The sequence below is a fragment of the Oratosquilla oratoria genome, chromosome 7 (genome assembly GCF_046742065.1).
Source record: "Oratosquilla oratoria isolate Oo_2021 chromosome 7, ASM4674206v1, whole genome shotgun sequence".
NCBI classification, from domain to species: domain Eukaryota; kingdom Metazoa; phylum Arthropoda; class Malacostraca; order Stomatopoda; family Squillidae; genus Oratosquilla; species Oratosquilla oratoria.
In genome coordinates this window covers 60,281,248-60,305,683 of record NC_134783.1, presented here as the reverse complement: position 1 = coordinate 60,305,683, position 24,436 = coordinate 60,281,248, and the positions used below count along the sequence as shown (strand labels likewise).

Here is a 24,436-nt window from a genome sequence, read left to right as displayed (position 1 = left end):
ATCCAAAGAGCGACAAAAATTACATCTACACTATCAAATTCGACATACGGACAAAGATTGGATATTACATGTATCAACAATGGAACAGAGAAGAGAAAGGTGATTTTTTTACCATTTACAGAATTATAAAAGGGATGGAAATTCTCGATAGAGACGACTTATTAAAATGGGACAGAAGAGAAACAAGAGGACACGAAAATAAAGTAAAGGACAGTTACAGAAGAGACCTGAAAAAGAATAGCTTCCCACATAGAGTGATTGATGTCTGAAACAAACTAAATGGAGAAACAGTGAGTGCCAAAACTATACATGATTTTAAGAATAAACTGGATGCGGAGAGATATGAGAACAGGTCACTACGAGCATAGCTTTTGTCCCGTAAAATACAACTAGGTAAATACATACAGTGCTTGACATAGGATTGGTCCCTCCAGCTGAAAAACAGAAAATACACCAATATTGTCAAATATTAATAAAAAATAGAATATATAATAGCTTTGGTTATTTCAATTGCAATTAATATTTACTGGGACACCATTTCCTCTTGATAACATCCTGCAGGTGTTTTGGGACAAAAAGGGCAAGATTATGAAGCGTATCCTGCAGAATTCTTCAACAAGATTCCTGAATCCCCTTCTCCAGGTATATCACATTTCACAATCTCCCAGAAGTTTTCAATTGGATTTATGTCTGGGCTGTTACTAGGCCAGTCTCTGTTATACTCTATCGTGCAATTATCCAACCATTCGCTCACTGATTGCTCTTGTGTGTAAGGGCCCTGTCTTGCTGATGTGTCAGGAAGATGGTCACACAACAGCTCTAAATTTACATACTGGTTCACCGTTTGGTATTTAGGAAGCTTTTAAAGTTTAGCAGTGCTGTACCCAGTAAATACACCCCATACCACATGGGAGTCTGGGTGTTTTACAGTGGCTCAGATGTAGCATGGACCAAGAGGGTCACAACTGGGCTGCTGATGCACATTCCCACCTCTATTGTCGAGACACTTTAAAGGTGGATTCATCGGTCCACAGCATACTCAGCCACTTGTAACTATCCCAAATGCTATATTTATGGGCAACAGCAACTCTATTGCACCTCTGTTTAAGGGTGAAAAGAGACAGTGACTCTCGTATCCAAGCACCATGATCCTACAATTCACAGTTTGGACCAACACCTCCCCCAAACAGTTCAGGGTCACTTTCTTTGATTTTCATTGCAGTCGCTCATGGGTTTGACTCAACCTGACATTTTACAATTGTATGGCCCCCTTTTATTGATCTTCAGTGCCTTTCCAGGCCTCTTTTTCCAAGTGGGAATGGAGAGGCCAACCCCCTGGCGAAACTTGGCAACACCATGTCTAACACTTCATGAACACACACCAACCTATTTAGCTATTTCCTTCTTTGTACAACCAGATTTCTTTAGGGCTATGATCTGGGTAATGGTTTCCTGTGATAAAGTCTTACTAGAGCCCATACTCATGACACTGGAGGGGTTACAAGAGGCTGGGACACACAAGACACTTGTGACACATATCCTTCCCCAACGTCGGCAAGACAATATCTGTGTTGGTTTCTGGCCAGGTGATTAGCTCTGCCCACAACACTATGATGGTAGGCAGCACATTCAAACGGTACAAAAGTTCACCCCCTTTAAGGGTGTTTCCATTTTCAACATTGCATTGGTCCACTGTTGCCCTGGCAGACCAATCCTGTGTCAAGCACTGTACATGTATATTAATAGTATATATGGGCAGGAGATTTTCTCATAAGCATACTTCATTAACAATTTTGGCTAATTATACATTATTTTCTTAAAACGTATTTTCCATACGGCTTGTGTTCCTTTGAGAGATTTATGACTTCACTATAGGTAGTCCTGTTTGCTATATCACAATTTAGGTTCAAGACCCTACTTTAATATCTTTGGGGATATTCTTTCCAGTCAGGATAAGAACTGTTCCTGTGAATTGTGTAATGATAATACATTTTATACGATAGTTTCCATACTTGCTCTTCATTACCTGGGAGAGGTTACTTGGTAACTCAGGTAGAGATGAAATGTCACATATTTGAGAGAACCTCTGGCTTTGTATTGTGATGAAATGTCATATGCTTGGGCTTGTGGCATTTTGTCTCATAATTGGATTTGTGGTGTTATGTCTCATGCTTGGGAAGGCGGTTCGTCTCCTATAGACACACACATTGGTGAGGAAAAGTGTGGGTTAAGGACAGGTAGGGGTTGCGTGGATCAGATTTTTGTATTTACCTAGTTGTATTCTACGGGAGGGGTGCTATGCTCTTGGTGTCCTGTCTTTGTATCTTGCAACATCTAGTTTGTTCTTAAATTCATGTATGGTATTTCCACACACTATTGTTTCATCTAATTTGTTCCAGACATCCACCACTCATGTGGAAAGCTGCTTTTTTCGGATCTCTTTTATAACTGTCCTTTGAGTTTCTTTTAACATCCCCTTGTTTTTCTTCTATCCCAATTTAACAAGTCTTCTCTATCAAGGACTTCCATCTTTGTTGTTGCTCTTTGGAATCTATTTTCCTTATTCTTTTGTACTGTGTGTCCATGTGTCACTGCATACTCCAGAGTTTTGGTCTTGTCAGTGTGACTAGTATTCTCTTTACCATTTCCTCATCTCGGTAATCAAACGTCACCTTTATTGATCCTAACATTTTTTTTTTTTTTTTTGGGAGCACCTTTACCACTTTTGTTTGCCGATGCATCCACACAGTACTTGGCAGAATATTCTACCAGTTTACCTTTCCATTTTCTAATGTCCGACACAGTTTGACCACACCACACTCCTCAGAAACACCCAAAACACCAGCATCTTTCTCTAATTTTCTTATAAAATTGAGCTTTTGAGCTACAGTTAGGGCCATTTGCTTATGCTTAATAGACTTGGGAGGCATAATTAACAGTTTTAAGGTACAGGTAAACGTCGACTTACGATGGCCGCGACTTACGATTGTTCGACTTTACGATGACGACGACGATATGATAATTTAACCCCTTCCATACGGTGCCGCACACGTATGCGTCATGAGGAGCAAGTGGATTCGCGACGCTGCCATATCGGCGTCTTGATTATTTTTATTGTAGTCGCCCCTGTGTTTTTACATTCTCTCAAATGATTCATTCTCTGTGGTTTTCAAAATTCGCGGGTGAAAGAGAGAACGATCGATATAAGCGGTGACTATATTTTATGATGCGAGTATTATTACGTCACGTCGTACGGCTGGCATTGGCTGCTGCCCGCGATATTTAAGATCCGTACTGAAAATACATATTATAGTGTTTGAATATGGTAAAAAGGATAAAAATAATTAAATAAACTACTGTACATGTTTAATAGGCTATATTCAGTATCTCTGGTGGTTAATATACAGGTAGGCTAGGTACAGTGACCACGGAACAGAGTGGGGATCGACTTACGATGAGATCGTCTTACGATGGCTCTATCGAAACCTAATGCCATCGTAAGTCGACGTTTACCTGTATTTATTTATATTGAAAAATGCAAAAAATTGTAAACCGATACTGGCCAAAACACTGTTACGAGCATCAGACGGTCTTATTTACAACCGCCTGCCACCACATATTGGGCATTTCTGTCAGTACGTGAGGCACACATTGTTTGAATTTGTTGGCAGTCTAGACTCGAATTATTAGCCGGACACTGTCCAGATAAACCAAAATCTGGATAAACGAGACACTGTCTGCATAAACCAAAATTCAGTTTATTTTTGATAACCTGAGTTGACGTCTCCACAGTCCACTTGGTGTGGTAGGTGAAGCCACTTTGCAGACGGAATCAAAACTTTTCAGAGTGAGCAGATGAGACAGGTGTGTGGAGAGTGGGCACCTGAAGGGCAGTCTACCGTAACATGGGCTGTCCGGGATCTGACGTATGATGAGCAAGGTAGTTATACCCACTGAGCTGTATACAGACTTCCTGAAACAACTGCCCCGTTGTTCATGCTATCAATTTACTGCCTACAGTGAAGTAAGTCCTTTGAGGTGGATACGAGAGTGCAACAATTTATAGAAAATAGTGATGTGTATCACATCTACCAATGCACAAGGGATGAATTGACAGTGCACATATATAAGATCAAACTAAAAAGTAAGAACAAAGAAGAAATGCAAAAGGAGTTGAAATTGGAACCTGTCAAAATGGGTGTATCGAAAGAGGAAGAGTGTGGCATGAAGGAACAGGTTGGTAAGTATAAATTATAGTGGTTTCTATAAATTGGCTAGTAGCATTGTCACAGTTGCTACTATCAACTGAGGAAACATTCTTCAAATAAAAGCAGCTTTCAAATTCTACACAAGTTTTGCCATGTCTTTTTGATTTACAAATAATTCATTATATTCCACTTTAATTTTATTGAATCAATAGTTATTACTGAAAACAAATCATATCTAATGATTTATCTTTACTGTCAGTGAATACCAAGAAAAGTAACCAAGATTTGATGATCAATGTGGTTAAAGTGCGTTGGATGCAACCATTTTACACATTATTGCATCTATCAACAAACGGAGAAAAAAAAAAAAAAAAAAAAAAAAATGAATTATGCCTTTAAGTCCTCTTGTGAAAACTTGCTTTCTTTAGTGAAAGGTCCCATTTAACTATAAAATTATTCATACATACATACATATACCAAGGCTTTTTCCCCCTTCCAAGGGAGGTAGCCAAAAAGGGAATGGCACAAAAACACTCCCACCCATTTCATCCCTAAATACATTCCACACCCCTCCCACCCTCCCTCTCATCTGAGCACCTCCTGGATGACGGGTCATCCCTGCACCCTGCCCAGGGTCAGAAGCAGTGTCGCAAGACACAGCACATCCACAGCAAGGCCGCTTCATTCAATCGGCGACCCCCCCTTGCATATAAGGAGAGGACAGGGAGAAATCCCTTTGGGCTGCGTCAAAATTTACTCACACACACTACCCCACCCCCCCGCCCATTCCTCCTCATGCAATCACAACATCATCCATATACAACCATTCTCCACTCACCTCTGTCTTCTGTCCTCTCCCTTCCTTCCTCAACAGACATTCCCCTCTTCCCCAAAGCCCCCTTCACCCCATCCATCCACCTCATCCTAGGACGTCCCCTCATGTTCACTCCCTCCACATCTGCCTTCCATACCTCTTTTACTAGTCTTTCTTCACTCATTCTTTCCATGTGTCCAAACCATCCTAATATTCTTTCATCAACCCTATCTCCCAAATCCTTTTTCACCCATGTTCTCCTCCTCACCTCCTCATTTCTCACTCTATCCAGCCTAGTAACCCCCATCATACTTCTCAGACACCTCATCTCAAACACATTCAAACTCCTTCTCTCTTCTTCTCTTATGTTCCAAGTTTCTGCCCCATACAGTGCTGTTGGCACAATCACTCCTTCATACAGTCTCCTCTTCGCATCCATTCCCAAATGTCTATTCCTCATTACACTCTTTAAACCACCAAGGCATTTACTCACTTCTCTCAATCTACACTCCACCTTTTCCTGCTACACTTGCACCCAAGTATCTAAAACTATCCACTTCCTCCAGTCGCTCTCCCTTATTGTTCACTTCCAGTCTACTGCCACTTTCACCCCTTGTACATCTCATCACCTTACTTTTACCCACATTTATCTTTAGCTTTCTTCTATCACATACTCTCCCAAACTCTGCCACCAGCTTCCTCAATCCCTCCTCTGACCCTGCCACAAGCGCAGTGTCGTCCGCAAACAACAGCTGGCTCACCTCCCACTTTTCTCCATTTTCTTTAACCATCTCCAATCCCTGACCCACTACCCTAGCATTCACCTCTCGCACCACCCCATCCATGTATAAGTTGAACAGCCAGGGCGACATAACGCATCCTTGACGAAGTCCCACCTTTACTTCAAACCACTCACTCTCTCCATTTCTAATCCTGACAAGCTCTACTACTCTCATAAAAACTCTTGACAGCTCCCAAAAGCTTTCCTCCTATCCCATAAATCTGCATAACCTCCCACAGTGCCTTTCTGTCTACCCTATCATAAGCCTTTTCCAGATCCATAAAAGCCCAAAAAACATCCTTCCCCTTTCCTATAGCTTTCTCACATATCTGTCTTACCACAAAGATCTGATCTACACAACCTCTACCTGTCCTAAAACCACACTGTTCCTCACCAATTACTCCTTCTGTTCCTCTCCTAATCCTCTCAATTAAGATCCTCCCATAAGCCTTCCCTACTACACTTAACAGGCTAATCCCTCTGAAACTACTACATTCACACTTGTCCCCTTTTACCTTGTAAAGAGGAACTATACAGGCACTTCTCCAGTCCTCCGGTACTCTACCCTCTCTCCAGCAAACATTAAATAACCTCACCAACCAGTCCACCATCACTGAACCTCCCTTTTTCAGACATTCTGCGTGGCATCCATCCAGACCAGGTGCCTTACCTGCTTTCATCATCTTTACAACTGCCTTCACCTCATCCTTCCCTATTTCTCCTCCATTCTCCTCACTCATCACTCATTTTCTTCGCATTTCCCACTGCAGCTATCTTTCCTTCCCTATCCTCCTTCACATTTAGCAACTCCCTAAAATATTCTGCCCATCTTCCCCTTACTGCCATCTCTTCCATTATCATCTCTCCATCTGTACCTTTTACCTTTTCTTCCCTACTTGATTCGCCTCCTCTTCCTCTCTTAATTTCTTTCCAAAACATCTTTTTATTACTTTCAAAATTTTCTGTCATACTCCTACCCCATTTCACATCTGCTCTCCTCTTTGCCTCCTTTACCTTTTGCTTTACTTCTCTTATTCAATTACAAAAAAGCTGTGTTTAGATAAGATAGCTGCGATATTGTTCCTTTGAGTGGGAGTGTTTTTTTTGTTTTTTTTTTGCGACCCCACTTATAATACGAGTGTGACCAGTAGGGAGTAAATATGATAAATACATAAATTATTTTACAAATTATATTAAATGATTACCAAATTACAAAACTACCACGTTTATTTATTTGAGCACAATAGAGAAACGCTCCTTCATGAATATCTTAGCACCATGTAGCAGTCACAAAGCTCAGTATTAATAACACTGAAAGCATTCAACCAAGCATCAAAACAAAGATTGCCACTACACAATGCATACTATTATTAGGTCAAGCATTCAGTCACTTCAACTTGTCAAATGTATTGTTTAATACATAAAATTATGTTTATATAAGCAGTTATAGGGAAACATAATTATGGTTAAATGTTCTAGTATTATCTGTCCAGTCAAAAGAATGTGCAAAATTTTTGTCCAATCTAGTGCATCACTTAAATCTGGAAACTATATTTGAATCAAATGCATTTATTACAGCATAGATAAATAACAAGTACAATTGGCAAAGCAGCACACCCAATATTTTACAACATTCAACAGAGACACTTGTTAGTACAGTAGAAGCCCGATTTAACGAATCTCAATTTAGCGAATGCAAATAGCAATAACGAAAATGCTCAACTTAGCGGAAATGGTCCGCTAAGTTGACCATTTTCCGCTAGCTGACTAGACGTGCGTCTACGGAAATAGCTCAATTTAGCGGGAATGGTAAGCTAAGTTGAGCATTTTCCGTCATCTGGCCACATGCGTGTCTCAGAGTCCAATGTTACCAGATTGTGGTGGTGGAGTCAAGGAAAAATTTATAATTTAGTACTTTGGAGGTATATAAATATATATATATATATGTACTATAATATATATACAATAATACATAATTCAGTATATATATAAAATATAATTGTAGCAGAAATATATTCAAGTAGAAATAGACAGTATAATAGAATTTTTTTTTTTTTTACAATAATATATATACTGTATGTGTGAGTGTACACTAGGGAATTTTTAGGTACATATCATTTTTATAATCCGCTCTGGCAGCACTGGTACACCAACGCTCACTCGCTCAATTTAACGGACTGGACCTTGGCTGAATTCGTTCGTTAAATCGGGCTTCTACTTAATTATATTTGGTATGAATTCCATCTAAGATGGATTTCTCATGAATTCAATCAAAATAGTGTCCACCCAGATCCAATAACTAATGGGATGGAAAGTATGGGACTTGTTCCCTTATCAATCTCTAAAACAGGTGTCCAAAAGACTAGAGGTTCAGGATGAACTTGAAAGAAATAAAACTGGATATACCAATTCTGAATCAAATAATAACAATTATATGAATTAAATAGGAATGACAAAAGTTGTTGCCTTAAGTTTCAATAAGTTGAAAACGTGTATCCCCACCATAACTGGCAATTGTCCTTGGGTCCTCTCACCTATCTCTCTAGCAAGCAACTTTGGTCTTTTGTCTGTTGTATTAGTGTGGGATGGTTTCTTTGTCACTAGCTGAAAATTGTAGGGGGGGGGGGGCAGTTGTTTGTAGTCAACTCCCCATGTGGTGGTGGTGCTGTAGCAGTAGAAGTAACAAAGAATATGAAGATGACGACAATAGTAATAATCTATCTCTATACCAAGGCCTTCTTCCCCCTTATAAGGGAGGTAGCCAGCCAAGGACTGCACCCACTCCCACTCACTCCATTCTCATCCACCACCCTTTCTTTCCCTCTCATCCTTACTTTTCATGGATGAAGGGTCATCCCTGTCACCTGCCCACTACCCGAGTCACAGGTAATGTTGCAAGACACAGCACATCCACATCAGGGCCACTTCGCTCCTCATTCCCTCGTGCAAAAAATAGAGAAGACAGGGAGAAACCCCTTTGGGCTATGACAAAATATCATTCATACACAACCATTTTCCATTTACAACCTTCCTGTCTTTTCCCTTCTCTGCTGAACTATTCCCCTTTTGTTCAAAGCCCCTTTCACCCATCCATCCATCTCATGGATCTAGGACAGTTGCATCCCAGACAATTGTGTACCAAGACAATTGCATACCAGATAATTGAATAACTGGTTAATTGTGAAAATTACATTGAATATGGGGTTTAAATCTTTATTACACTTATGTTTAACAGCCTAAACATTTGTGTTCCTAGCTAAGTGTGTATGTGTGTAAACCAGGTAGTATTTAGTAATTAAAAAGAAATGTAAAAAAAAAAAAAAAAAATTATATTTCTTTAAAATACACCAATAGAGTAACATTATTGAAAGATTTATGAACAATATTCATTCACACTGATTATCTAAATAAGGTGTGGAGTAAAATTATGAAAAAATAATAATAAACAACATACATACATATACCAAGGCTTTTTCCCCCTTACAAGGGAGGTAGCCAAAAAGGAAAAGGCATAAAATCATTCCCACCCATTCCATCCCTGAATACACTCCACACCCCTCCACCCTCCCTCTTTTCTTAGCACCTCCCTGTCTGGGGTATTGGCTGCTTGTTATTGTGGCAAAGTAGCATGCAGTTGATACTTTAGGGTCTATATGGGGCACCCCTATGGACCAGAGCCACACATCATTTTGTCTATGATAGAGGAAAACTCTGTTCATAGAGAAATGATGACACTTTTATACTACGACTGTCCCTCCATTATGCTGTCCCCCAACCCCTTGTTGCTGTCCTGTACCATTTCTCTGAGTTTTCTTTTTTCTGTGGTGGGGGAAAAGAACACTGCCACCAAGTTCCCACTTAGATCGTAAGAGGCGAGAAGAAAGGGACAGGGATTGGGACTAGGCATCCCTCTCCTTGTAGCCCCACAGGGGACATTCCTAAAAGAAAAAGATAATAAACAAAAATAATAAAATAAATACATAGCTCAAATAATATCAAAAGCTGAAAACTTTTTTAATATGTCAAATGAAAGTAACGGGAGGTTATGTGGCATGGAATACCACGGACAATGCAAGATGGACAACTGTGTGCTATAACACAAAATTCTGTGGGATTGCTTGGAAGAAAAGGGTCTTCCTAGGTTGACTCCAAAACAGCTAATAAGTGAGAAGAACCCACAGACACGTGACAACTAAGAAAATAGAGAAATACTTATTAACAGAATTGGAGTGAAATGACCATCACATCTAGTTACAAAACCAAAAAACACTCCTTGTGCTGGAACAACCAGTGTTAATAATTTATGTTCATATACGTTTCAACAATGTTACTCTCAGCGTACTTTAAAGAAATACACACACATATACCAAGGGGTTTATCCCCCTTTACAAGGGAGGTAGCCAATGTCAAAGGCATAAATCCACTCCCATACACCACCCCGCCCATCCCTCCTTTCTTGGCTCATCCTGGATGACGGGTCATCCCTACATCTTGCCCACTGCCCTGGTTCACAAGCAATGTAGCAAGACAGTACATCCACAGCAAGGCTGCTTCATTTAATTAGTGACCCCACTCTCCATCCCCTCACTTTGTTTACCCTTTTCCTCACCGATCTCTGTCCTTCCTTCACTCCAGGGAGGAACAGGGTAAGCAAAGTGAATTATATAAGCTCTAAATATTTTTCTTAGTTTATACTCTGAGGAAGTCCTCTTAAGGTCAAAGCATTAGTAATAAAACTACCATGGTTTTTTGAAGTTTACCTCACCACCCTTTCCACTCGTGTGTGTGTGTGTGTGTGTGTGTGTGTGTGTGTGTGTGTGTGTGTGTGTGTATATATATATATATATATATACATACATACACCAAAGGCTTTTCCCCCCCCTTACACAGGGGTGGGGGATGGGTAGTCAAAAAGAAAAAAAGGCATAGGAACCACTCCCATCCATTCCATCCCCTACATACTCCACTCCCCTCCACCCTCCCTCTCATCTTGGCACCTCCTGTATGACGGGTCATCCCTGCATCCTGTCCAATGCCCTGGGTCAGAAGCAGTACCACAAGACAGCACATCTACAGCAAGACCGCTTAATTAATTCGGTGATCCTCCCTTCTCTGTCCCCTCATGCAAAAAGGAGAAGACAGGGAGAAATCCCTTTGGGCTTCATGTATATGTATATATATATATATATATATATATATATATATATATATATATATATTACATATATATGATCATTTTTATGATAGTCGCATGCTGGATTCAAACCCACTGCTTACGGACACCCATATTGTTGCTTTCACTAGTGAATTTCTCTCTCTCTCTTACACACACACACACACACATATATATATACATGTATATATACATATATACATGATAAAGAAAGATATAGAGAAAGACATATGTATATATAGAGAGGAGTGAGAGGAAGAATGAGAATAACAGCACAATACTTATAAAGTTAGTTATGTCAATATGCAGCATATATATCCATACAGTATACAAAATAATTATAAAAAAAATTCTTCAGTAATTTTTACATATGTACATAGTATTGCTCACCCACATCTAAAATTATTATGTTAATATCTACTTGGCAACCTAACATGCTGTTTCATTCGTGTCTCACCCACTGCATAGACTTCTTTATGTAAGTAAAGCGTCTTCCATGCATTATCACAAATTAGAAAGACATTCCAGTCTTGCTTTAATGGTTAAGATAAAAATGTGGACATGCATATTCCCTTTTTCACCCAAAAATGTAAATCACTAATGTTCACTCATGAAGTATTTCCATACAAGTTTTCATTGTATCGCATGGGGTTGAAGAAGAAATGCCGATCAAATCCCCAGTTGACTATTTCACAGATCTGCTTCCGTCCTTCGTCAGTGTAGTTTTTTCGAACCTCCCGTGACACCTATGACAGAAAAATTACAGATTACCAATACATAAAAGGCAATTGAAGGGTATCTGTTAGTGGTGGTCTTGCATGAGGGATGACAGGAACAATTAGTTCCCTGTCACCCATCTTTAAACCCATCAACCCTCTCACTCTATCAGGAGATAAGGTGATCTTGTTGGGCATTGGGGGTGGGCAGCCAGGTGGAGGAAGGGCAGGCTATGTTTAACCCCTTCGTTACCAACCCGTCAACCTTGCGTAAACAAACATTTCAAACCGTCCCACGAATGGCTGGAGCCTTATGTTTGTAAACACAGACACTTGCCACCACGTGGCTAGAAATAACCCAGAAACCGAGGCCTTGAGAGCCCTCAATACACACAGTTTATAACTGTGTCACTATATTTGCTATCATCAACTCTAGATACATCTCCACCATCGACCCTCCACTATGATTTTTCTCTGGAACTCCACACTTCTCAACCACCCTGTCTATTGGTTCATTTCCTATCCTAGCATTAAGATCTCCCAATACCAATACAGTGAAATTTCTCACTAAACCATCTATGCACTCATTTTAAACCTATCCAAAAAGCTTCCCTTTCCTTTACACTCTTCTCACTACCAGGCCCATATGCACCTACAAAAATTCACATCTCCCTTTCCAGTTCCACCTTCATCCACATTAACTTTGAGGAAACTTCCTTCCACTCCACCACATGTTTACCTATCTCTTTACTTACTAGTAAAGCCACCCCTTGTCCTTTCTTCACTCCTGACACACTCCCAACTACACTTCAAAACTCAAATTCACCCCTCCCTTTTCAACTTAGTTTACACGAGGGGTAGCCAAAAAGAAAAAGACAGAAACCACTCCCACCCAATTCATTTCCCATATATTCCACTCCCCTCCACCTTCCTCCCTCCCTCCCTATCTTTGCACCTCCTGGATGACGGGTCATCCCTGCATCCTGTCCACTGTCCTGGGTCTGAAGCAGTGTCACAAGACACAGCACATCCACAGCAAGGCCACTACCTTTCTTTCTATTTCCTCCCACCCTCCTTGTTCCACACACCATCTTTACACATCTTATGACTCCCTCCTTGAACCATCCCTATTCCTCCTCCACTCCTAGTTCTACTCTATCTTTTACTCTCTCCCACTCCTCTCTCAACTTCTTATACTCATTCTCCTTTTTTTCCTCATTTAAGCAGTCCACTCTAAGTACCTCCCTACCTTCTGCCCTTTTCCTCTTTCTCCACCTATTCTCCACTCTCAATTTACCTTCCACCAGGAAATGATCTGATATTCCCCCACTCTCTCCCCTTAGAGCATGTACATCCTTAACTCTTCCTACCATACTCCTGGTCACCATAGTCCATTAACGCTCTATCTGCCACACCTTCCATCCACCACCCTCTCCCATGTGTACTTATCCTCGATTTTCTTCTTAAACACTGTATGTCTATGTAGAGCAAATGTAGACTGTGATACAGGGGTCATGGACATACGGACAGACAAAATTTCATATTTCTTAATAAAATATACATACATGTACCAAAGGCTTTTTCCCCCTTACAAGGGAGGTAGCCAAAGAGAAAAGGCATAAAAACCATTCCCACCCATTCCATAGACGGAAAAAATGGGGCACCCAGAGGGTTGGTATAATCCAAAGGGACCATCTTCCCTTAATTCTAGTATGAACTTGAACTGGGGGTTGATATTCCTGTCACTTGATATGTACCAATCCTTATACTGACAATTTAAAAAAGAATTTCTTTGTTATATGTATAAAGTTTCCAAGATTTGTAGTTTATTTCCCTTTTTTCTGTTGAATAATGCTTCTGGTATGAACCTGCACTGTGGCTTGACAGTCCCATAAATTGAGGTGCAGGGGTTCCAGATTGTTGGGGAGACAAAAATTTCCATTTATCAATATCAATTACAATAGTTGGGTAGCAGGTCCTCTTTAAGGCAGATATCAAATTTTGCAGCAGCTTCTACATTCACAAGTTTTTTTGCTAACATTTTCAACAGGCTTCTGACACTGCTTCTGACCCAGGGCAATGGACAAGGTGCAGGGATGACCCATCATCCAGGAGGTGCTAAGATAAGAGGGAGGGAGGAGGGGTGTGGAGTGTATTCAGGGATGGAATGGGTGGGAATGATTTTATGCCTTTTCCTTTTTGTCTATCTCCCTTGTAAGGGGGAAAAAGCCTTGGTATATATATGTATGTATTTTCTATGTGACTTAGTTACAAAGAGGAAGGAGTGGCAATATATACAAAAGAATGAAGATCATAAGTATGCACTTGATCTGGACAGCCAATTTGGGGACAGGACCTACAACTCTGCCCACCAAATCAGTCATGAAGCTATGCCTATGATCTAATAATTTTGATGTTGGGATGAACTGGTCTGGGTTTTGTCTATTCATTGTGGGATTTTGTCCTTTAATGTAAAGTGCTTCTAGGATGAGAATGTACTTGAAGTTGGATTCTTTCTGTAGAATGATGATGCCTCCTTCCAGACCCTGCCTTGTAAATGGGGACTGATGAGTTTTAATGTGGTATTGTTTAATGGCTCCATTACCATAGGAAAACTCCTAGACCCTTTTATGCCTTTACTTTTTTTTAGGAATGTCCCCTGTGGAGCCACAAGGAGAAGGATGCCTAGTCCTAATCCGTCCCGTTTTTCTTGCCTCTTACGATTCAAGTGGGAATACTTGGTGGCAGTATTCTATCCCCCACCACAGGGTAGGCAAAACAAGGAAACTAATATTCAGAGAAATGGTACAGGACAGCAACAAGGTGTTGGGGGACAGAACAATGGAGGGACAGTAGCAGTATAATAAAAGTGTCATCATTTCTCTGTGAACAGAGTTCTTCTCTATCACAGACAAAATGATGTGTGGCTCTGGTCCATATAGACTCTAAAGTATCAACTGCATGCTACTATGCCCAACAACATGCAGCCAATACCCCAGATGTGTAAGATAGGAGGGAAGGTAGAGGGTGGAGGGGAGGGGAAGGGAGGGAAGTGGAGTGTGATAGGGATGGAATGGGTGGGAATGGTTTTTATGCCTTTGTTTTTTGGCTACCTCCCTTATAAGGGGGAAAAAGCCTTTGGTGTATACATGTATGTATTAGCATAGGATATCTGCATATCCCTTACTAGTCCCCTTTACTACTCCCACTAAATTTGCACATCTCCTTTGACTCTTCCACCATTCCATCCTGTTCTGCACTACATGCATTTATTTATATTTGGCTTTTTGACATCCCTTTACACTATCTGCAATTTCAAACTTTTCTCGTAGTGCTGTGGCACAATTGGAAGCATGCTGGTCATCCATCTTCCTAGTTAAGGGTTCGAGTCCTACACTCTCTGATTCCTACCCCAAAAGTCCAACCACATAGGGCAAGTTGACAACTTCAGTTACAATTATGAACCTCCTGTTATATGATCTTACCTTTTTCATGAGGGCATCCAAGTCCAGCTTGTAAGCATAATTCATGAACACCCAACAAATTCCTAATATCAGCCATGAACCATGGTCTGGGTCACGATACGAGACATACCCTGAAAAATTAGACAAATAATGATACCAAAGTATGCATACACAACTTGTACATGTTTTCATGTGTGGACCAATCAATCAATCTGTTGCTCCCATCCTCTCTTAGAGGAAACCTACAGCTCTCAGGAAACTAGCCAAGACCACCAGTTCAGCACATAAATCACTTGGTAGAGATTCCCTGTTGCTCTCTGGAAAGGATGGGAGTATATGGTGATGCGTATCTTTTGTGTGGTAGCTGCATTTAGATCAATAGGCAACTGCTGCCCGGCTAATAATGCGGTATTTTATTAGCAATGGCCAGTACTTCTGCCCATGGGAACTCCACTGTACTGGAGAGATGGTAAATATTTAAAGTGTTACAAAATGGAAGGATAATAGAAATTAAAAGTGACCATCATTCTTTAAAGTAGCGATTTGTCTTCAATCATAAAGAAAACAATGACTTGGTTTGTACAAAGGTCACTAAAACCCTCCAATATTAACTACATAAATCATACACTCAATACTCCATACAACAACACAGGGGCCAACTGAGTGTTGGAACTATTTCTGTGCAGGGTGGTGACCTCAATGAAGTCATCCCAGTGAATCTCTTCTTCCCTTGTGAGTGACTTTTCTGTTTGGATGACTTCTGGGCAGTTTGGACAAAAAAGAGCTCTCTTTTGAAACCCATCTTCACTACGAGTTTTACCTGGCACTCCCAGCTTCCCAACCACTATCTATTGGCTCATCCCCTATTATAGCATCGAGACATCCCACTACATTGACATTCATCCCAAAACTCTCTAAGTACTCATTTAAACCTATCCAAAAAGCCTTACTTTACTCCTTGTCACTACCAGGTCCATATACACTTACAATGACCTACATCTTCCTTCCCAGTTTCACTTTTATCCATATTAACCTTGAAGAAATCTTTTTCTACTCCACCACACACTTACCGATCTCCTCATTTACTTGTAGAGCCACCTCTTCCCTTCCTCATTCCCTCCTCACTACACTCCCAAACTCAAAATCACCCCTCCCTTTCAACTTAGTTTCACTTACTACAAACACATCTACCTTCCTTCTCACAAACATACTACCTATCTCTTCCCTTTTACACTCATCTGTACCAGAAAACCTTAACTACTTCCATATGGTGACGCATACGTAGGTGTCATGAGGGGCAAGTGGGTACACGATGATGCCGACGTCGGCGTCTTGATTATATCTATTGTAGTCGTACCTACATAACCTCCATTCTCTCTAAACTGGCTTCATCATATTTTCATGGTTATCAAAATTCACGGGTGAAAGAGAACAAATGATTGAGCACTGACTTTATTTTTTATAATGCGATTATTATGACGCAACATTGCACGTCAGGCAGCTAATGCTACCAGACGTGCGATGTGCCCCGGAGTGAAGAGGTTAAGGTTTTGGTTGGAAAACTCCTCACAGACCCTCTTGCCTTGATTTCTCATAGGAATATAGTCCATAGGGTTAGAGAGAGTAGGATGTCTAGTCCCACCACTCTGTCCTGTTTGGGCTGCCTTTTACAATCTGAGGTGGAAAACTCTGTAGCAGTATTCTTTCTCCTCCCTACCACAGGGGACAGAGGTGGAAATGGAAACATATACTCAAACGAGTGGGACAAGACAGCATTAAGTGGCTGGACAGGACAATGGAGGGACAGTCGTAGTACAATGAAGTAGCATCATTTCCCTAACACAGACTAAATGATGTGTGGTTCTGGTCATAGGGGTACCTCGTACAGTCCCTAAGTATCAGCTGCATGCTACTGAGCAAAGTTATATTGCAGAATAACATACAGGCAATATACTGCCTTTTACTTCCTTGTGTACCACATCCATGCACATTCAATGACTCAATGTTGTGGCTGGAGTCTCTACCCAGAACCCCTTATGTTTCAACTAATACAAAAGTAAAACACTGTGAGGGATCAATAAACCCCTCACTATCCCATTTTGTTCCTATGTATGACACATGGAAACACTGTGGTGGTATTCTTTTCTCCCCTACCACGAGAGGGAGTTATTTAAAGTCACCATCCCACTCCCTCATAGTGGGAAGCAAGATATCCCAGGTAGGGCAAAGCCCTGTTAGTTGTGGCAAGCCACTGGGTCTTTCCAGCCAACATTGGGTTACCTCCTCAAGTGGCCCACAGTGGGTTCCAGGAATCAAACTCATGACCTCAAGATGGTATCCACAGAGCTACTGCATGGCCCTTGAAAAGTGGAGTTATCATAAAACAAATTGCACTGAATTGGCATAATATCCAAACTTACCCTCTAATGTAGAATACACGAAGAACATGTCTGTATAGGTTGGTTCACGACCATTACTGGTTAGCCCTTTATTTCCGCCATCTGTTTCCACAGGCAGACCACGAATATTTGCCACCCCTTTCACTTGAGATGCGACACCACGGTCATGCATTTTACCTCTGCAAGTCAAAATATTACATACATATTTAGCAAAGTAATTTTTTTCAGATAGCACCTGGGTTGAAGGGTCATATGGAATGTCTGAATGCCTGACTAGTGAAGTTGTTTAATGAATGTCTAAAGGAGAGCAGGGTACTGGAGGACTGGTGGAATGCCTATATTGTTCTGCTTTACAAAGGAAAAGGGGACTAATGTAATTGTAGTAGTTTTAGCAAATGTGGCAGGAAAAGGTGGAGTGAAGGTGGAGGTAGAATGTAGATTGAGAGAAGCGAGTAAATGCCTTGGTGGATTAAAGAGTGTAATGAGGAATAGACATTTGGGAATGGATGCTAAGAGGAGACTGTATGAAGGAGTGATTGTGCCAACAGCACTGTATGGGGGCAGAAACATGGAACATAAGAGAGGAAGAGAGGAGTTTGAATGTGTTTGAGATGAGGTGCCTGAGAAGTATGATGGGGGTTACTAGGCTAGATAGAGTGAGAAATGAGGAGGTGAGGAGAACAAGGGTGGAAAGGGAGTTGGGAGATAGGGTTGATGAAAGAGTATTAGGATGGTTTGGACACATGGAAAGAATGAGTGAAGAAAGAATAGTAAAAGAGGTATGGAAGGCAGATATGGAGGGACTGAACATGAGGGGACATCCTAGGATGAGGTGGATGGATGGGGTGAAGGGGGCTTTGGGGAAGAGGGTAATGTCTGTTGAGGAAGGACGGGAGGGGAATGTCTGTTGAGGAAGGACGGGAGAGGACTGAAGACAGGGGTGAATGGAGAATGGTTGTATTTGGATGATGTTGTGATGCATGAGGTGGAATGGGCGGGGGGATGGGTGAGGTAGTATGTGTGAGCAAAATTTGACGCAGCCTGAAGGGATTTCTCCCCGTCTTCTCCTTTTATGCAATGGGGGGACGGAGAGGGGGGGGTCGCCGATTAAATGAAGCGGCCTTGCTGTGGATGTGCCGTGTCTTGCGACACTGCTTCTGACCCAGGGCAGTGGACAAGGTGCAGGGATGACCAGTCATCTAGGAGGTGCTAAGAAAAGAGGGAGGGTGGAGGGGTGTGGAGTGTATTCAGGGATGGAATGGGTGGGAATGATTTTATGCCTTTTCCTTTTTGTCTATCTCCCTTGTAAGGGGGAAAAAGCCTTGGTATATGTATAGTAGTTTTAGAGGGATCAGTTTGTTGAATATAGTTGGGAAGGCTTATGGGAGGGTTTAATTGAGAGGATTAGGAGAGGAACTAGGGAATAATTGGTGAGGAGCATTTTGGAGAATGGTGGATCAGATTTTTGTGGTAAGGCAGATCTGTGAGAAAGATTTGGCAAAAGGTATGGATGTTTCTTGGGCCTTTATGGATTTTGAGAAGGCTTATGATAGGATAGACAAGAAGGTACTTTGGGAGGCATTGCAGATATATGGGACCGGGGGAAGGCTATTAAGGGCAGTCAAGAGCTTCTATGAGAGTAGTAGAGCAGAGCCTTTACATGCCTTTGTGTTGCTTTGGGGCAAAGTTCTCAATGATGCCCCCCACCCCTTCCCATCATCACCTCCCACCTCCACCACCCCTGTCTATTTTGGCTATTGGCTTGCAAAATAATTAAACAGATTTTAAAATTAGTATTCAATATCCCTATTGCAGAAAGGCTTAGGGAAAACGTTAAAACTTTTGTCAATTCTATTGCAAAAATCATTGATTACAGTACAATATTCAGGGCTTCTTTGACCTTTTTCTTTTATCATCATTATTTTGTCAGCCTTGTAAGTGGTATGTCCATGCTAGAATCACCACTCCCAATCATATGCTACCCACCTCCTTGTGAGGGCCCTGCAGTAGAGCCAGTGTTAGAATTGGAAATGGAGAGAGCGAGTGGTTCGAGGTAAAGGTGGGGCTGCATCATGTTGCTATGACTGTTCAATGTGTACATGAATGGGATGGTATGCAAGGATAATGGGCAATGGACTGGAGATGGTTAATACTAATGGAGAGAGGTGGGAGGTGAGCCACCTCTTGTTTGCAGATGACAGAGTTTGGAAAAGGTATCCAGAAGGAGAATGTTGAAGGTAAAGTGAGTGAAAGTAAGGTGATAAGGTTGCAAAGGTAGAAGGATGGCATTGAAGGGAGTAGCTGGAAGTGGATGGTTTTAAGTATTTGGGGTCACATGTGGCAGGAAATGGAGTAGGGGTGGAAGTAAATTGTAGATTGTGAGAAGCAAATAAATGTCTTTCATTATTAAAAAATATGAGAAATAGGCATCTGGGAATGTGGAATATATGAAAGGGTGATTGTACCGATGACACTGTATGGGACAGACTTGTAATTTGAGTGAGGCAGAAAAGAGAAGTTTAAACGTGTTTGAGCTGCAGCGTCTGCGAGGTATGAGAGGGGTTACAAGATTGGATAGGATGAGAAATAAGGAGATAAGTAGGAAAGCAGGGGGTGGAAAAGGAGATAACAGATAGGTCTGATGAAAGAGTATTGGGATGGTTTGGACACATGGAAAGCATGAGTGAAGAAATATCAATAAAAGATGTGTGGAAGGCAGAGGTAGATGGAGTGAACTTGAGGGAATGACGAGGACGAGATGGATGGATGAGATGAAAGGGGCTTTGAGCATCTCTAAACAACACAGTCCAACTTCCCTGAGTGATTTATGGGCTTATGTAGTAGCCACTGCCAGTTACAAGAGAAATGGGGCAACACTGAATGAGAAGAATACCACTCATTTCTCCTTTACCACTCCCCCTCTTCAACATATTTACAACAAAGATGAAAACATTGGTTATCAGGAGGAAAATACTTGTGTTGATAAAGACAGTGGATGTGTTGATAATAATCATGTGAACTTAGTATGGGTGCATGGATGGAGTGAAGCATTTCATCAATATGAATACATTAAATCTTCTTATGTTCAAGTGTAGTATGTATGAGTGTAGTAGTTACAGAGGGATCAGCTTGTTGAGTGTAGTTGGGAAGGCTTATGGGAGGGTCTTGAGTTAGAGGATTAGGAGAGGAACAGAGGGAGTAATTGGTGAGGAACAGTGTGGTTTTAGGTCAGGTAGAGGATGTGTAGATCAGATTTTTGTGGTAAGACAGATATGTGAGAAAGCTATAGGAAAAGGTAAGGAGGTTTTTTTGGTCTTTTATGGATCTGGAAAAGACTTACGACAGGGTAGACAGGAAGGCAGTGTGGGAGGTACTGCAGATATATGGGATAGGAGGAAAGCTATTAAGAGCAGTCAAGAGTTTTTATGATAGTAGTAGAGCTTGTGTTAGGATTAGAAATGGAGAGAGTGAATGGTTTGAGGTAAAGGTGGGGCTTCGTCAGGGGTGTGTTATGTCGCCCTGGCTGTTCAATCTGTGGCGTCCTTCGGCAAATGCAGGATACGGTTACATACGAAAGAAAGGAAAATACCGCATGATGCAAATTCTGTAGAAATGGCATTTGTATACCTATGAAGTTTGTTCCATAAATCGATATGTTATTAAAAACTCCTGTTTACTCACGTACAAGTGTGTTAGTGTGTTAAATATTGAAAATGTGTGTACCCGTTGCTATGTTTCTTTGGGCCTGTGTCGCTGTTATCGGATGGAAATAATTATTTCTTCGCTTGTTTAATTTCATAACATTTCACACACTTGTCATTAATATTTTTTGGATATATACTTATAATATTTCCCCCATGTCTGTTTGTTAATCTGTTATCTAATTGTTACACATTATACCTGACTCCTGATTGGTCCACGTTGGCAAAGCTCCCACAATGCTCTGCTATGTTACCTATAAATAGAGCTAATAAATGCAGGTGACAGACAGTCTCTGTGAAGAAGTCAGTACCGCTGCATAACCCAAACCACTTAGTCATTTCTCCTTATCCCTGACTCCCACCACAGTGGTGACCCCGGAGTGAGGAACACGTAGATGGAGAACATGAAGACCGACGAACAGGTGAACCCGCCCGACCAAATGCCTGCATCCGGCAGTACGGTGCACCGGGTTGCAATCAAGCTCCCTGCATTCATGCACAATGCTGTGGATGGATGGTTCACCATCATGGACGCTTAGTTTCACCTTCAAGGCGTCACCCAAGATATGACCAAATTTTTTCACGTCGTTGCTGCACTTCCGGCGGAAATCGTCAGCCAACTGTCGCCTTCCATCATAACATCGCAAAAATATGAAGAGCTGAAGTCTGCCGTCATCCAACTGTTCGAGCAAACCAAGCCAGAGCTTTTCGAAGAGTTAACGGCGACTACTACTATGACGGGCCGTCCATCAGCGTACCTTCTGGAACTCCAGTCCAAAGCCCGCAAAGCTGGTGTGTCAGAAGACTTCGTCCGGCACAAGTTTACCCAAGCATTACCTTCAGCTATCGGCCCTGTACTGGCAGCACAACGACAAACACCACTGGACCAACTCAGGAAACTGGCTGACGAGCTGATGCCACTAGCACAGTCACAGTGCCTCGCTATGTCAGCTGCTACAGCCGTACAGCCTGCATGCCACCAAAGAGAGCGCCAAAAACACACGTGGCCTGCCACCAGTCGTCACATTGGCCTATAACCCTTCTATAGTGACCAACGACCAAAAGTCTGCCTTGGCCATATATTTTTTGGAACTACAGCTCGCACCTGCAAGCCATGGTGTCAGTGGCCAAATAAGCCAAATAATCTACACATGCAGCCGTCGTCAAGAAGCTCTTCTCCCTCACCAGTTGTGTGCTCCAAACCATCGACGCCGGAAAACTAGACCGGTAGGTCATGGTTGCTGCACCATATGGCCTGCCACTCCTCAAAGTTGCAGGCCGTATCCAGAACAGCTGGGTGGATTTCATCGTCGACACCGGTGCCGGTGTTTCCACCATCCCGAAGAACTTAGTGAACCAACTGATGATACAGCCCTCTTCTGTCCGAATATCAGCAGCCAACAGCCGTCCTATGTTAGTGCATGGTGAGGTCAGGCTTGATATTGTACTCCAAAAACTGCATCGTAAATTCAACTGGACCTTCATCGTTTCTGACGCAGTTTCGCCATTACTGGGTCACGACTTCCTCAGTCACTTTCGCCTGGTAGCTGATTGCCACGGAAGATGTCTCAGAGATACTACCACGTTGCTATGTGTCCCTACCACCGTCAGCAGTGAGCAATCTGTGGGCCTGGTAGTAAATGATTTCAGCCAGCTCCCTCCGCCTGTGCAGCTGCTGCTCGCCAGTCACCTTGCCCTGGCTGCACTGTGTTCATCCACCTGCACTACCATGCCAGTATGCCATTATATTGACACTGGCAGTGCAGCACCTGTTTTTGCTCGCCCCCATCGTTTGACACCAGATAAAGAACAGGCCGCGTGTGCAGCATTCGAAGATCTACTGCAAGCCGGCATCGTCCGTCGTTCCAACTCTCCTTGGGCTTCTCCGCTGCACATGGTGGCCAAGAAAGCACCGAACGAGTGGCACATCACAGGCGATTACCGAGCACTGAACACTAAGACAGTGCCGGACAGATTCCCGCTGCCACACAACAAGGATCTGTCGGCACATCTCGATGGCAAAAACATTTTCTCCAAGATCGACCTGCTTCAAGCCTATCATCAGGTACCCATGAATGACGCAGACATCGCCATGACTGCCGTTGAAACACCCTTCGGTCTTTTCGAGTACTTATTCATGCCCATGGGTCTCCGGAACGCTGGAGCCACCTTCCAGCACATGATGAACACCGTTTTCGCCCACCTAGACTGCATGTACGTCTACCTAGATGATGTCCTAGTATTCTCAGCCGATGAAGAGCAGCATACCCACGACCTTTCAGCTGTGTTCGAAGTGCTGGAAAAATATGGCCTGCGTATAGCTCTCGAGAAATGCTCATTTTTCCAGACCAGTGTGGATTTCCTCGGACACAGGATAACAGCCGATGGCGTACAACCACCTGAGTCCAGGACAGCAGCCATCCGCGACTTTCCAAAGCCTACTGACTCCGCTTCTCTACGTAGATTTCTCGATATGGCTGGCTATTACTGTCGTATGATACCTGGCTTCGCTGATATTGTTCACCCTCTGTCAGAACTTGGCAGATTACAGCCCAATGCCAAACGACTTGTGCTACAGGAGAACGAAAAGTCTGCCTTCAACAACGTCAAACAAGCACTAACTGAAGCCTGTACACTACCTCACCCGAAGCTTGATTGCACGCACCTGCAGCTGGTCACCGACTGCTCATCTGTTGCTGCCAGAGCAGCGCTCCATCAGATGGTAGATGGTCTCCCTCGTCCCATATCCTTCTTCTCAAAGAAGCTAACCACCGCTCAGCGCAAGTACTCGGTCTACGACCGCGAGCTACTAGCAACATACTATGCCGTAGTACACTTTTGACACTTCCTAGAGGGCTGTTCTGTTACTCTGTTGACGAATCACAAGCCGCTGGTATCGGCATTCAAAAGTCCACACGTCGCCAAATCCGACCGTCAACAGCACCATTGGTCCTACATCACCGAGTACGTGTCAGATGTAACAATATATCAGAGGTGCAGAGAACACCGCCACAGACTGTCTCTCACGCAGCGCGAACGCTGTCCAAGTTGACATGTTTGACCTACCGGCCATTGCACGTGCTCAGGCGAAAGGCAAAGAAACAGAGTCTGCTGCCCACAATCTTACTGCCTTCAAACTCTCTGGTGACTTGTCAGTGCTGTGCGATATGTCTATGCCTC

General features: G+C 42.3%; 1 protein-coding gene across 3 annotated transcripts in view; it reads right to left on the bottom strand.

Annotated features, from left to right (window-relative positions):
• LOC143027175 (caspase-2-like) overlaps positions 1-24,436 on the bottom strand; it is an 81,876-nt gene that overhangs the window by 10,793 nt on the left and 46,647 nt on the right. For all 3 annotated transcript variants that reach the window (XM_076188292.1, XM_076188293.1, XM_076188291.1), the window contains 3 exons: positions 17,577-17,734; positions 15,178-15,287; positions 11,604-11,722 (listed from right to left, as the gene is read on the bottom strand). In XM_076188292.1, the coding sequence (XP_076044407.1) occupies positions 11,604-11,722; positions 15,178-15,287; positions 17,577-17,734 (387 nt within the window). The remainder of the gene's footprint in view (positions 1-11,603; positions 11,723-15,177; positions 15,288-17,576; positions 17,735-24,436) is intronic.